The sequence below is a fragment of the Dermacentor albipictus genome, chromosome 3, assembly GCF_038994185.2.
Source record: "Dermacentor albipictus isolate Rhodes 1998 colony chromosome 3, USDA_Dalb.pri_finalv2, whole genome shotgun sequence".
Lineage (NCBI taxonomy): Eukaryota > Metazoa > Arthropoda > Arachnida > Ixodida > Ixodidae > Dermacentor > Dermacentor albipictus.
Genome location: NC_091823.1, coordinates 54041540 through 54057163, shown reverse-complemented (window position 1 = coordinate 54057163; position 15624 = coordinate 54041540). Strand labels below are relative to the sequence as shown.

General features: G+C 45.4%; 1 protein-coding gene and 1 long non-coding RNA gene across 2 annotated transcripts in view; one reads left to right on the top strand and one right to left on the bottom strand.

Moving 5' to 3' along the window:
• LOC139057388 (uncharacterized) overlaps positions 1–10509 on the bottom strand; it is a 29857-nt gene extending 19348 nt beyond the window's left edge. Inside the window, exons 1-2 of the long non-coding RNA XR_011512732.1 lie at positions 10136–10509; positions 8469–8630 (exon numbers count right to left, since the gene is read on the bottom strand). This is a non-coding gene — a long non-coding RNA (uncharacterized lncRNA). The remainder of the gene's footprint in view (positions 1–8468; positions 8631–10135) is intronic.
• A 648-nt stretch (positions 10510–11157) lies between these two features.
• Positions 11158–15085, top strand: RpLP0 (ribosomal protein LP0). The gene is made up of 4 exons (XM_070535469.1): positions 11158–11315; positions 12081–12693; positions 14052–14270; positions 14841–15085. The coding sequence occupies exons 2-4, from the start codon at positions 12121–12123 to the stop codon at positions 15003–15005; spliced, it is 957 nt and encodes a 318-aa protein (XP_070391570.1). The 5' UTR covers positions 11158–11315; positions 12081–12120; the 3' UTR covers positions 15006–15085.
• The last annotated feature ends 539 nt before the right edge of the window (positions 15086–15624 follow it).

Below are 15624 nucleotides of genomic sequence, written 5' to 3'. Positions count from 1 at the left end.
CTACGCACACAAAAATGAGGAATAAGAGAAAAATTATGCAGATCCCACACCCTGTGGGAATTGATGTAAGTGAAGCTTTCCATGCTGGATGCTCTGATTGACGATAATTAGCAGTGTTGACGGCTAAAGCTTAATTTCTTCAACATTTAGGCTAACATGAGATTGGCGAATTGATGTTAAACGTTACCTTGTGGGCACCACTGCTGTTTGCCTGCGCAATAGGCAGAACACACAGGGAGGGGTGTTTGCATGAGGCATTGTTGTGGGCCATATCTTATAACTCCTGAGAAGGTTGAGTGTTGTCATTTCCTCATATGGCACATCGCGTTATGGCGGAAGTATTAAACTTGGATTGTGGGGCTGTACGTGCCAAAACGACACTCAGATTATGAAGCACAGCATAGTGGCAGACTCCAGATTAATTTTGACACCGTGATGTTCATTAATGTGTCCCAAAATCTAAGTGCACATGGGTTTTCTATTTCGCCCCTGTCGAAATGTGTCTCCCGCGATTGGGATCAAATCCATGACCTCTCGCAATGCCATAGCAGCAGAGCTAATGCGGCGGGCACAGAAGTGTTGATTTGACGGTCAACCACTTCTGTAGTGTTTCCTGGACGCTGCGGTGCGTTTTAATTAATGCGGCTCTGCTTCTGCACGCCCTGTGTGAGTTGCTCGCTTGACATATTTGCATGGTGTTTATTTTTTCAGAAATAGCAGCAACATATTGCACTGTGCCTTGAACATAAGCACCCCGCAACCGCTGTTGTATGTTAGTGGAGTTTCCTTGCCTTCTCACGTCACTTCCCCCATCTTATATGGGAACTGCCTCTTCTCCCTCTTCTCTCTACAGTTCTATCTGTGTCCCCTCTGGCCTCGCACGTAAGCATTGCAGTTTCTTCAGTGCTTCCGAAAGGAGTCACGGATAATTGCAGCTGTCAGGTGGCTAATGTGACAACGGCCAGGGAGCTCCAGAGGGCATTGTGCACATTCGATGTGGTGGGGTGAAAACAAGCTTCTCCCATCTCCTTTCCTCTCTTACTTGTGCCTGTCATGTATATACACACTCTGAACACCCCCCTCCCCCCTCCGACGTGGTGTGTGTGACATCAGCAGCTGGAGTGGGAAAGTGAAAAGAAGAGACAAAGAAAGCTTCACTTTAAAACAAAATGCGTAAAGGTTTCTATGCTTACCCAATGAAAAAACTCGTCCGTCATGTAAGATGATTGCTTTCAAGATAAGGCCCGCATGAGCGAGCGAATTGTAAGATCGGGCCTGTGCAGCCGCGCCATAAGCAGCGGCCGCTAACGTACAGTTGATAATGGTTTGCATCGAGAGGAGGCAGCATCATTGACATCTACGTATGACGTCTACCTAACGTGACACTGTTCAATTACGTCACGTAGAACAGCACGCATTGGCCAATGCTCATCTTCCATGAAGCAGCAACATCATCCAAACGCACCATAATATAAAAGGAGTGAAGAGTGCTACTACTGGCCTCTGCTTCATACTCATGCTGGTCTTGGTTTAACATTTTGGTGTTGCATCTGCGCTTCTCCATTTCATGATTTTTTCGTGGCATTTCTCGCAATTATATGAAACGCAGCAGCATATGACGACAAAACAGTAGGTGATCAGTAGCAAATGCTTATGCATCATTTAGATAACTCCGACAGGATACTCTGCATGTAATTTTATCTTTTTCCACTTTCAGTATGCTTCAGCGCTATGGTATGCTTGACCGCGTAGCCTTGCTATGTCCAGTGTTTGTGACCCTTTCCCACTGTTGGTACACTTCATCACAATGCTAAGTGCATGGTTGAATGCGTAACACCACTGTATTGGGATGAAGCTAACTTATGGGTCTGACATTGGACAGCTTTAATTTAGCGTACGCAACTATAGCGTATGCTATACGCTATAGTATATATAGCGTATGCTAAGCAGCACACATTTTTTTTGTTTTAGTTGGCCTGTGAGATGTTCAGATCTCAGAGGCCATGTGCCGTCATTGCAGCTATCTCCCTACTGTAGCTATAGGTGGTGCTAACATGTCGGATGTTTCTTTCGTTAGGCTTCGACTCACTCGAAACGAGAAGCGATCTCGGAAACACCACAAGGTTATCCATAATACTCTGTCATCGAAGCAGCCTGAGACTAAGCGAAAGCCATTTACACAGTCAGTTGCTAAGAACGAAATCCATTTACAAAAGCAACGCCAAATTCAATTCGATCAAAGCTGGCAGCCGGGGCCGCCGCCATGTTTCACGCCAATTCCGCAAACCACACAAAGACGCTAATGCTCAATCTGAGAAATAGTGTGTGTACGCTATACGCAATGGGTCGTTTAGCATTCTGCGCATGCACAGTGATGTATGCTAAACTAAAACTGTCTATTATGCAGCACATTTTAGATGCTTGCTGGTTTTAAAGTCCAAAAGCTGAGATACAACAGCGTCACACACTATCACGTGAGGAAAACGAACCGCGGCATGCAGCAAGTAGCGTCAGCATAAGCACTAGATTACAATCGAACAGCTCTAGAATGAAGACCACAATTAATTTGCCTGTAAAACAAAGAAACCAATGCGTCCCTGGTGGCTGATTTACGTTTATAAAATGAATGCCGCACCAGTGCCGCCACTGCCCCGCGAAGATGTCACCAGGGTAAGCTGTGCGCTAGCGCTAACAGCAGTGTATTTGAAGAGCGTGCTGATATTACTAGTGCTGTTGCTCTGCCCCAGGATTCACTCACCTCATATGCTACTTGTTGTAACGGATCAATGGCTGACGAATGCATAGATAGGCCGCGAATGTCAACGAAGGCGACCAAAAATTTTGCAGCAAGGGAGGCTTGGGGCACTAGACAATCGGGGGCTTTGCTTTGCATGGTTCCTGCATTTGGTTGGAGAGTAAGCTGGGAACCTCAATGGAGCACAGGGTGGCTACAGTAGAACATGCTGTCAGGGATATTTTGCAGAGAAAGATTAGCGGTCTATTTCATTAAGTCTCTCTTGAATTCTTGTTAAAGATTTTCTTTTGTTGAAAGTGCTTAGCTATTGTGAGCAGTGAGCTGCGCAACCTTTAAAACAAAGTGACCTGCATAGCGAAGGATTTTGAAGGTGCGAGCACTTTGTTAAAAAGGCTTTGACTACATAGATATATTCAGAGCAGCGCTTTCTGCCCTTTAGCCCATGCAGAATTTGTAGGTCCTATTTGCGCCACCAGGATCTGCCGATGTACTGCAGTGAAGCCTTTAATATGTGTCCCAATGTCCAATGCTGCGGAGTTCAATATATCCATTTAATGTCTGAGCAAGTTTGATGTATGAAGTTTCATATACATGTAATTCTCTTGGTGATTCACCACCTGTTATTTAAGCAATAATTCTATTTATAATTGTTTCATATAACAAGGTTCAATTGTAATGAATTATTGCTATATGACATTCTTCCCATTATTATAACTAATACTCTCAAGCTTGGAACCTCCAAGCTTCCTCATACACTTGGCCAATGTGACAGTACACCTGACACAACAAGCCATGTCGTACACTTACTCTGTGCATATTCACAGCCCATGCAAGCTTGTGCTGAAAGCTTGTTGCTGCTTGCAGAGGTAAATTTTCACTTGACTGTTGTAATGATCTCGCTGACTATGTGATGGAATAAACAGTTACTCCACAATAAAACATAGTATGAGGCCATTTTGTAAACATGAGTTTGAAGTAAAACTGTGCCATGCATCATCGAAAAAGGAAAACAACACTACAGGGATGAGCATAGTTATCGTGGGCTTGTCTCTATAGCTTTTATGTCTTGCTTTGTCCACATTATGCTGCACAGTTTTAGTTGAAGCGGTTATTGGCTGGCAGACGTCTTCCCATCATGTTACTACGAGTTTTGATGAAAGCAGTCTTGGCCAGCCTCTATACCCCTGGTTCTCTGGCTTAAGTGCTGGTGCCTCCAGTAGTTCAGATTTGAATGGGTGCAAATTAATTTTCCCTCTCAGTGAAATCATACCAACTTTCCCAGGTTACCGGGCTTCTACAATTCCTCCTAAGTTGGATTTGTTCAACAGCTTTACCGAGTACTTTAAGTAGGCAGTGTATTCTATGTCGTAGGGCAAACAGAAAATTAGCATAAGCACTCTTGCTTTCAGGCTGCCATAGACTTCGAGTTAAAAGTGCAGTCCAGATCAACATGTCCGACCTTGATCCCTCCAGTCTATGTGCCAGCCTTCCCTATGAGCCAATACTTGTGCAGGTGAACATACCTTCTTTGTTCCATGCAAAACATTTTGTTAACTGTTTCCAGGAAAAAGTAGTTCAAGCATAAATGGCTAACACATGCTCTTCATACCAGGTTGCCATGGATAATGGAGACGATAGGAAAGTACAGGCCAGCGTCGCTGTCCCAGATCCATCCGTCAGCTTCTCTGTCACAGGTCCATGTGTCCTAACTGCTGGTCTTCAATGGGAGCTGACACTGTCTCCTTCTATAAGGGCATTTTCTGACACGCTCCTGTAGGAGAATGCCCCATTCATAAAAAGAAACAACAAAGATTGGACACGAAATGGTGCAGCTAAAAAAAAAATTACTTGCTGGGTTCGCCACCGGGCCATACGCGTCGGCGCTCGTGACTCGACAAAAAGCAGCCGCAGCGGCACGCGCAAGCTCAGGCTTCACATAGTTTCGCGCCCATCGCAAGAGAGGCACCTCACGGCTACATTCGGATATTGCCGGTGCACAAGGAGGAAGTGCAGAAACATGCACGCTTGCAGTCTCGGAGGGATGCGCATGCGTGCAAACTTGATACCGTGGGTGCACAGCTAGAAGGGGAGAAGGGTCGTTTTTCCACACGCTCGCGCACCCTGTACTATTTTGTGGGCGAGTGTACATACTAGACATATTGTCTGTAGTGCTTATTTTTGAAATGTGATCTTTTGGGACATATAATACATATAATATGCATCTTGGCTTTGTTGCGCATTAAGAATTTATTTTATAAATACTATGTAATTATCTGTTAAGATTAATGTTTCTTTAGATTTCACACATTTCTTTTGCTACATTGTAAATGTATATCCTGATAGATTAGTGTTTCGTATGTTATGCGTTTGCCGATAGGAGACTTACTGCTGCCATGCAAGGGCCTTCAGGCACATTAAAGCTGTATGTTGCAGCTTTTCGCCTTGAGGACACCCAACAAAGTTTGTTGGAAATAAAACCATTTCTGGTACGATAAGTCGAAAATTCTATTTGAAGTCGCTGCCTCTAGACCCTTCGTGCCAACCGCCATTTTGGCAAGGCTGTGTGATGTCTGGGAATAAGGCTGCTTCGATGGATTTCAAGACCAGATAGCAGCCTTCCTTCGCACACTCTAGCACCAAAAAGGGCAGCACAGGTGTCAGTGTTACTTGTGCTACAATTCCTTCACTTGTGCTATAAATAGCAGCAGCAAACTGCCAAGATGCAAAAGCAAAGCAATGAATGAGGGCCATAACGTATTTCCCAGCTCCTGAAATCAGTTCCAGTGTTTGCAGTAGGCAAAGGCATGGCCTTCAAGATCAGCTTCGATTACCAGTGGGAACAGTTTCCGAGGGTGCCAATTCATTTCATCAAGACTCAGTGTTGCCACACTGCTTTTGATTCAAGTGTGGGGAAAAAAAAATTGAAGTGAAAATTTTCTAACACATTGAATGCAGTCAATTTTTTTTCTGTTATGCTTTCCTTTTATTTCAAAACAAAAAAAAAACCCAAAAATCTAAGAAAACAAGAAGCAAAACAGAAAGAAAAATATCTCAGTATAGGGCGAACATCATTGCACAGTGTTGTGAAACCAGATGTGCATGCCTGTGAGGGTGATGATTGGCCAAGTGTGTGCACTATACATTCAGTGATGCTACAGGCACGCACAGTGCTGTTTGCGTTTCATTTGACGGTGATAGTACATCCACACAATGTAGCCACAGGGACATGTGAGCAGTCAAGTGAAGCTTTTTGAGATCATGTTTAGTTGGATCATGCAAATAAAATGCATTAATTAATCATATGCCATAGAAGATACAAGCACAAGTACACAAATTACTGTGCATGACAGGAGTGGCTGCGAAGATGTATAAGGCTCACACAAAGGACGGACAGCGGACAAGGGACGATGATATTTAACTAATTTTGCCAGGGAAAATGACTTAAAAGTTTGTGCATTAAGTACGAAGAAAATCCGAGGACACCTAAGCACTTCTTATGAGTTCTGAATACTTTAATGTCCAACTGAACGCCACTGAGCAGTCCGAGTTATGAACTCCTCGCGGGCAAGCGGGTACGTTACGACGCTTGGCATATATTGATTTAGCCTTACCAAGGCACAATTAGAACACACACAAGAGCTTGAGTAGACAAGGAACAGGTGATAACACAGGCTTGCGAGGGGGAAGGTGATGTGTTGTCGTAGCAATGCACTCTCCCCTCGCGATGTAGCGCAGCAGCAGATGTTCCCATTCGCTCGCTTTCCTCCGCTGAGACACGAGCCAGCAAGTGCAAGCTAGTGTCATGAGCGCGCCTCGTGTGCTCACATGGCGTCACAGTCAACGGAAATTAAGCACCATTTTGCTGCTACGGATGCTGCCGCCTTTTTCACTGAAGGAACCATTTAACTGTTGCATAAAAAAAAATCCTGTCACTGACCACATAATAAACAGCAATAAAGAAATTCCATTAAAAGTATTGCATCAAACCAGCTCGGAGCACGAAAAATTGACCAAAACTGTCAGGCTTGGCTGCTGAAAATTGATGTCTTGTAGCAAGGTTTAACGAGCACAAATGATATGCAAGAATACTCAGAATGATGCGAATGCTCAGATGCTAAGCTCTGCTCTTGTGCAGGAGCTTGGCAATGCAGCTGGCATAAATGCCAGTCTTCTGACAACTACACTGGTTTCATGAAAAGTAGGTTATTCTGGCAAGAGTATCACTGCAACATCACTGCACTACACTTTTACTTCACTGTGTCAGATAAACAAGTCAACAGACGTCTGAAGTGGTCCAACCACAATTCACAGCTCGAGAACAGGATAGCAACCATAGAATTTGGCGAGATGATTAGACAACAGGCAAAGAAGAGTGGACAAATGTTGGAGGTGAAAGCTGTTCTGTTTGACTGTGACGAGGTGTATTGGAGTCGTCAAGCAACAGGCAATAGCGATGGTGCTTCCTAGCGTGCCGATATTGTTCTGGCTTCAAGGCACATAATGGTGATTATTGCATTTTATAGTGTCCCATTCTTCTTTAGATGACAAAGTATTTAAATTTGTGTATTGGTTACATTTGCAGTGATGTCCAAAATCTAGATTTTTAGTGGGCAAATACTTAAAAATTAAGCTTAGTGGTTTTACATGCCAAAATCACTAAATGATGATGAGGGATGCAACAGTGAGAAACTCTGGATTAATTCTGAGCACCTGGGTTTAACGTGCACCCAATGCATGGTGCAGAGCATTTTTTGCATTTTGCCCCAATCGAAATGTGGCCGCAGGGGCTTGGATTTGATCTCACGGCCTTGGGCTTCGCAGCCAACACCAAAGCCACAGCACCAGTAACATTAAAACAAAGCAGTGATTTGATAAAGCGTGTAAGAGCACAACAGTTTTTAAGCATTGCTTCATGCTAAGGTCTAAGTCATAAGCTTGGTACTGTCACACAACAGCCACATTAACCAGATGAACAATGGGGATAAAATGCCAAATTAAGCTGCAAAATTATGAAGCAAAAGCCTTTGAAGCTGTGAAGTTCTTTAGGAACTTGGACGGTGCGGACATTTGGACATGCAAAGGATGCAGTCTTTGGAAATAACTTGCCAAGTTAATTAGTTGTTTTTTACCAAAGTAATATTTCATCACAAAGCAAATAGCTATAATTTCAATATGCTCCAAGATTGAATGCCCTATGATAAAGATTTCTATTGCATTTCTAGCAAGTTATATGGTGCAACCAAAGGTAAGAGACATTTGATGCTAGTGTCCAATAAATTTCAGTTATTAGAAAGCACTCGTCCTGTGCCCTTCTGTGTGTCTTCCGTTATTTCCGCACTGATTAGTAAGTATGACGCTAGTGACTGCAATAGAATACGTGAAGGCCGAGAAAATAGAAATGGCAATGAAGAGCTATTGCTTGAACAACAACGCCAAAAAAAAGCTTAGGTGTAGTGACAAAGCAGAAAGGCAAGAGAAAGCAGCAGGCAAGATGTGGTGAGCAGGGGGGTGGGGTGTGGGGAGGAGTATTCTGTAAGAGCCCACCTAGGGGACTGTCCATTACGGCCGCTACTGATTGGCTAGGGCTGCTCGTCTCCTCCTCTCACAGCCGAATCCAATAGGCAGTGGCCGAAATAGACAGCCCACTAGATGTACTCTTACAGAATACCCCCCCCCCCCCCCCCCAAAAGAAAATGATTAGATGGATTCTTGCCTTGTGAAGTGCAGCAACTGTTCTTTTTTTTTTTCTGTTCAGAGCAAACGTGAGTGAGACTGGAGATGTAATGGTGACATGAGGCTTTGATGTGGAGATAAGCTGTGGTCTGGGATGAAGCACAATTTTGGTTTCCAGCTGTGGATGAATTTCCAGGAGACCCTGCAGATAAAAGTTTTTTTAGCAATTAACAATTCACGTATCTGGCGAAGGAAATCATTAGTGAACATGTGGCATAAGCAATAGACAGCCAGGCACATATAGCAAAAGACAGCGCCACTGTAGATGAACGGCGACAGGGAAGAGCAACAAAAAGTGATCAAGCATGTGCAGGGAGAAGGGTACAGAAAAAGTACAAGGGATCACACAAAGGAGATCAGTTTGACAGTGACGACAAGAGCAGCACTTATGAGCACAAATTTCAGAAGAAAGTAGCAAATTAATTGGGTCATCAGTTGCCAAAGAGCAAGCATTTTCTGTCACAAATGCTACTGATGCCAAGCATCAGTCCTGGCGCTGTTAACGAAATGAAGGCGCAGTTATGGCAAGAGATAGCAGCAGCAGGTGTCTCATAAAAATGGCAGTAACAGGCTGGTACACTTGGCTACAGTGAGCCAAGTGTACCAGCCTGTGCTTCTGGAAATCTGTCACCTATGTCGAGTTGAAATGTACTGCTAAAGTGGGTTTACGTCGGAAAGACTTTCTCGCCCGTACGGCGCTCGTGCCGAGTTGGTGATGACGGATTATTGATTTAATGAGCCATCTTTCGTCTCATTAAAAATGTTTTGTGTCTCTTCCCGGGCGAGGAGGAGGGGCCACAGTGTAGACCAGGCATGCTCTCCTGGAGCAGTACCTTTGCTCGTGCAACACTTTTTGTACGCTGCTCTCTGACTTTTAAATGGAATATTTGAATGGTCCCCTTCGATATAAATAAAGGTTCTTCAGCAAAACCATGTGCAATAAATCGGTAAGCGGGAGCCGCAGAGCTAGCGAAACGGAAGCAAAGCAGGCAAGTCGGACGTACATTTAAATTAAATTATGGGGTTTTACGTGCCAAAACCACTTTCTGATTATGAGGCACGCCGTAGTGGAGGACTCCGGAAATTTCGACCACCTGGGGTTCTTTAACATGCACCTAAACTTAAGCACACGGGTGTTTTCGCATTTCGCCCCCATCGAAATGCGGCCGCCGTGGCCGGGATCGGATGTACATTTAGACAGAGCGTTATTATAAGCTCAGGTGCTCTCGTGAGGGCTCCGTTTGCCGGTGATGTATGCCGTCCTGTCGCAGTATTGGTAAAAATCCATTATATCGTCGGGACGAAAAAAGCACCCCGCCACTTCTATAACACCAGTCGGAACACTGCGGCCGCCATCACGATTCAGAGTGGTCTACGGCCATAAATTGCATAACGACTTTCGCTTTTCCCAGCTACAGGGTGATAAATGTGTTTCGGCATGCAGACATGCATGTTCACGCGTATCTCTTGAAGGGTGCAGTATGCACCGATAACCAACACACGATGGACACGGCGTAATGCTTTGGCATTACGCCGTGGCCGTGGCATTACGCCGTGGCATTAAGTTATCCGATTGGTCCTCCATATCACAGGTTCACTGATCCCGTCGCACGTTCCGTATGTTACCAAAAAGCGCAACAAACCTACCGGCAACATCCAAGGAGACGCAGGAGGAAAACTTATGCACGACGCACGGCACGCACGGCTTCGTCAAAAAAGGAGACATTGATTTGAAGGAATCGCCAGCCGACACACGGCAAAATGCGCGCCTAGGGACAAACGCATACGAAACAAGCAAATCGGCTTCTCCTCCGTAGTACCTAGGCAAAGGGAGAAATTTCAGGCGCAAACGCCCCCAGATTTTCTCTCTCGCACCCGCTGAAACGACTAGCCAATCCCGTGAACTGGCGTTTCCTCTAATGACCGTCTCGTGAGAAGCTCCGCAGCTGCGCTCACTCGAGCCTCGCCGCCATGCTTGCCACTGCGTACTACGTGACTAGTCAAGAGTAAAATATAATCTGACGTAGCGCGTGCACACGTTACGTCACGTTGGCGAGAACAACAGCGTCTGCAGCCGCACTGGTGCAGCCAACGTAACCGGACGCTGCCAACGCGCTCGGCGTCGAACGGCGCTTGTCCGCGCACCGATAAAGTCGGACTCTAAACGCGCCATAAATAGCTGCTTCGGCAGCGCTTGGTCGCTTCTCGCCATGGGTTAAGCAAATGAGGCATTGGTAAAGCAGGCGCCGGTGCGAGCGCGTCAACGCTTCGCAGCAGGCGCCAGGCTGAGCCTGAGTGCCAGGAAGAAGCACTGAAGAACCGTGTTCTTGAACTAGGTTCAAGCCACGTTGAACTCCAGCCGCTTCGTTTTCTCTGCATGCACTCTAGCAAAATGAAGAGAGGGCGTAAAACCTTCTAGAGCTAGCTCTCTCCAACGTTGACACTAGATAAATTCTCCGAACTTAAATGGGATTTTGGTAAGGGATGCGCGCGCTGCCAGTACTGCATGATTCGCATAGTGGACTGTTTAATTAGCTGAGATGGCTTTACAATTTTAGGACCTATACTGCCTATACTACTAATATTTTCAAAAAGACCAAGAGAAACATTTTCTTAATATTAAAATGGCCGAGATGCGATAATCTAAGACAACAGCTTGACGTACTTTCATACCGCACGAGTAGTGCTGTGAACGAAACCGAAAATAAATATTCCGTGTATTCTAACTTGAATCCAAATTCGAGACTAAGTCGAAGTCAGATGAGAAGCTTTCGGCTGCTTCCGCTTCACAACTTCCTTTCATACGAAGAGTTGTCGTCTTGTTACGGTATGAAATTTCGCTCCTGAAAATCGAAGTTAATCGAGTCTTATATTAATTGCTGTTGGTAAATATTGAAACTGCAGACACGCGAACTGTTTGTAATTTCTATCTGAACAATTCGGAATGAGCGTGGAACTTTATAGGACTTTTGTTCGCGGTGTAAACTTGCGGCCAATGCAGGCTGCGTGCCGGGCTTGCGAATGATTATCTACGAGCGGAGTGTCGCTGTTACCATTCTGTATTTAAAAGAAGTGGTCCTCGGACAAAGTTTACGTGTGTCTCAGTTTTGTTTGTTGCGAATTGCAGTTTTAAAATCATTCGTGTATACTCGGACGCATGTGGCCAAGCTGCGTGGTTGTACAGCATATTTGGTCACCTGTGTTGTGTTTTAGTGACTCGCATGTGAATTTATGGGCACGCCGTCGCATTTTCTACATCGCCTTGTCACCGATAACGTGTGTGTGTCTCAACCAGAGGGCAAGCGCATAAACAGTCCGTATGACACGGGAATGTGGCTATCCGCCTTCCGCGTGTGCCGTATCAAACATCCCTCTTGTCAGCAGCTCGCGGATCATGATGCAAAACGCTCGTCTTCTAGGATTTGGCGGCACATTACAGAATCCCAGGTGATCAAAATTAACCCGGAGTTCCACGTAACCAATTGCGCAGTTGCGAGACGTTAAACTCCATAACTGAATTTAAATTGTTAGATCTCCGTTTACGCACCGCGCGCAAGCATGTAACCGCGACATGTTATTTTCTCTTTGACAGTCCTTAAACTCGCAAGAGTAATCCTTGGCTCACTATCAAGATGGTCAGGGAGGATAAGACGACCTGGAAGAGCAACTACTTCCTGCGGCTGGTGCAGCTGCTCGACGAGTACCCAAAGTGCTTCATCGTGGGCGTCGACAATGTCGGCTCCAAGCAGATGCAGACGATCCGTGTTTCGCTGCGCAAGCACGCCGTCTTGCTCATGGGCAAGAACACCATGATCCGCAAGGCCATCCGTGGACACCTGGACAACAACCCGGCCCTCGAGAAGCTGCTCCCGCACATCAAGGGCAACGTCGGCTTCGTCTTCACCAAGGAGGACCTGACCGAAGTGCGCGAGAAGATAATCGACAACAAGGTGAAGGCGCCCGCCCGAGCTGGCGCCCTGGCCCCGCTGGACGTCATGATCCCGGCGCAAAACACCGGCCTTGGCCCCGAGAAGACCTCTTTCTTCCAGGCCCTGCAGATCCCCACCAAGATCTCGAAGGGTACCATTGAAATTCTCAACGAGATCCACTTGATCAAGAAGGATGACAGGGTCGGGGCTTCTGAGGCCACCCTTCTCAACATGTTGAACATCTCGCCCTTCTCGTATGGCCTGAAGATTCTCCAGGTATGCACCTGCACGGAGTGTGTATAGCATTGCACAGTAACGTGAACTCCAGACCTGCACAGATATCCGGCTTCTATGGGAGCCACTTGCGCCCACTCTTGTTCAACCATTGGCTGTTGGTGTCGCTTTTATAACCTGTTTGTCTGCTACTCTACAGTTCATTGGTGCAGTGTTGTAATCAGTATGGCGGCTGTTGTGACGAACTGCCTGAACCTCGAAAAGGTCGGTGCGTGTAGCCCACTGCTCTCTAAGGTAGCGTTAAGTAGCCGCTCATATTGCCTTTTTCATGCAGTAGCAAACCACACAGATCTTTAACGTTAAGTCACACTGTTTGTAGAGTTCATAGAGAAACCACCATAACGTTCGACGACAAACGATTACCGCTCATTTGACTCATAAAGGTTTGTGAATTAGTCGCGAGTTCAAAAAGAGAATTACATATACAGCTTCACTGCGTACGCATCTTTCGCACCACCGTTCTGCTGCCACCGTACCACGCAGAAAAGCTAGCTAGCATTGCAGTTTGAAAAGAGTTGTGTGATACAAGGCCTGCAGTCAGCACGTTTTAAAGCAGTGGGATCGCTTTTTCAAGCTTTCTACTGAGCTAGACATCCAACATTAAAAACAAGCTAGGCTCGCCTTTCCTTGAAACAGTCTGGATCAACCTATTGCACATATCAGGCGCAGGACCTACTTGTGAATACATTTACCATATCTGCCTTTCACTACGGCACACAGCAGTAAATCCTAATGCCATCAGCGACATTAGGGCATATGAAATCAATTCAAAAACGCTGGATTATCCTATGAATCCTTTAAAACAATTCTTCCAGTCTCTTACGGAGGTTAGGAAAGGGAAATTTATGCCGTTTTGCATGGCAGCTGCCACCTACCTTTCTTTCACCGCTCCTCCTCCTCTAATTTCAATATTCAAATGCAGAGCATTCGTAAATTTGTGTTTTCTTTTTATATTTTGCGAATTTGCTACTTTAACACCAATACAGGCGCTTTGTGCCTGCCAAAATGGCAGCACAAGCGCTGAACAGATCGCAGAAGCAGACGACAGCGAACAAGTTATAACTAGCGGCACTCTGCTCGTACGCTCTGTCCCTAGCGGCAAAAGGGGCGAACTAAACCAGGTGTGCAGGTCTGGAGTTCAGTAGAACCGGTTTCTGACATTAAAAGCTATTGCAAACTAATGTCATAGTTTAAACGTCACCTTTCGAAGTGCCCTGGAGACAATTAGCAGTTTTATTCAACATTGACAAACCTAGATTTATGTGTTCGTTGTAGTATTTCAAGTATTATAAACATTTAATATTTTTGTCTGTGTTAACACGCCCAACTTTCCTGTACAGGTGTACGATTCTGGCACTGTCTTCTCTCCCGACATTTTGGACATCACACCAGAGGACCTGCGATCAGCGTTTGTGGAAGGTGTCCGCAATGTCGCTGCTGTATCCTTGTCCATCGGATACCCGACTGTTGCATCGGTTCCACACTCCATTGTCAATGGTCTCAAGAACCTCATTGCCATTGCTGTGGAGACAGACATCACATTCAAGGAGGCAGAAATGGTCAGTGTTACGTTGGAGCGAGCACCGCTTCTAGTTGGTTTCTGCTGTCAGATGTGAATTTTTCAACGGCTGTAGGTCTGTCTTGGGGATTGTAGTAGCTAGTCGATCCAATGCTTTCACTTTTGTGAGGCAAATATGTGTTTAAAAGGTGGTTTTCTGTGCAAAGCCTTTTAGACTTCCTCGTAACTTCCTTCGGAAGGTTGGTTGTCCTTTAGTGAGTAAACTAGAGCCATAGGTTCAACCTTGGATGCACATATCGCATTTTGCTCAAAGTGCTTTCTATCAAGCAGACAACATTCAAGATGGTGAGAAATTCATATTTCCCAAGTGCAAGTTTCACATAGCTTGGACTGGCCACACCATTCTATTGAGAGGCTGCAAAGTGTAATGAGCTAACACAGGGAAAGCAGTCAGCACACTCAGAATTGTTTTGTCGAGGCAAGAAGTTCAGCTAACATGTCTGTCTTAAGTGGTGCACTGATTATTTTTTTAGTAACCAACTAGTTTGTGGGCACAGCATGTTAGTACTTGTTGCCAAGAGACTCACCTCAATCATGCGTTTGCATGTAGGCCAAGGAGTACCTCAAGGACCCGTCGAAGTTCGTTGCTGCAGTAGCTCCAGCCGCAGGAGGTGGGGCAGCCGCAGCCAAGCCGGAGGCCTCGAAGAAGGAAGAGGCCAAGAAGGAGGAATCCGAAGAGGAGGATGACGACATGGGCTTCGGACTCTTCGACTGAGCTTCCATATGGCTGGCTGCCCACTGCTGCAAAGCAGCAGTGGCTTTTACCGCACCTCAATAAAGTTGCTCAGAAAGGTCTGCTGCTTGTTTTGTTTTGCACGGTGTGGACTATATACATGGTAAAAATCTACTTTCAGCCGCTAGAACGAATGATAATGGATGTGATTTTGCTATGAAATTAGGATATTTGAGGAGTTACCCACGAGGACATTGCAGTGGTAACTTATACCATTCCATGTTGCACTATATGTAGCCATGTGGAAAAAGCTAACTTTTTCTAACTAGCCGATAAAGTGGCGGCTAGTGTGCAGATATGTGCAATTAAGTGTGCAGATATGAGTAATGAATAGGGTGAACAGCAGCATGGCTTTAGGCAGTACAGTGCAATAATTAAATGATCTTGACAGGATTGGCGAGACTGCTGTGTTGTTGCTGGCAAAGCGGAAGTGCAGCAATTCTGACGCATAATATGAACAATGGTACTTGTACTCTTTAAAAGGTTCCACGCCAGGCCCCATTGCAAGTTTTAGTTGTACATTAGAAATTCTTACGAATTGTCTAAGGTGTGTTTACCTAAGAGCGTAATTGGTTTTTTATTAGAGGAGGCATAAGAAATA

Bases quoted from the DNA above. Each gene is read 5' to 3' on its own strand.
- RpLP0 (XM_070535469.1), top strand. From the start codon at position 12,121: ATGGTCAGGGAGGATAAGACGACCTGGAAGAGCAACTACTTCCTGCGG. The intron at 12,694-14,051 runs GTATGCACCTGC...TTTCCTGTACAG, and splicing joins ATGGCCTGAAGATTCTCCAG to GTGTACGATTCTGGCACTGT. The intron at 14,271-14,840 runs GTCAGTGTTACG...GTTTGCATGTAG, and splicing joins CATTCAAGGAGGCAGAAATG to GCCAAGGAGTACCTCAAGGA.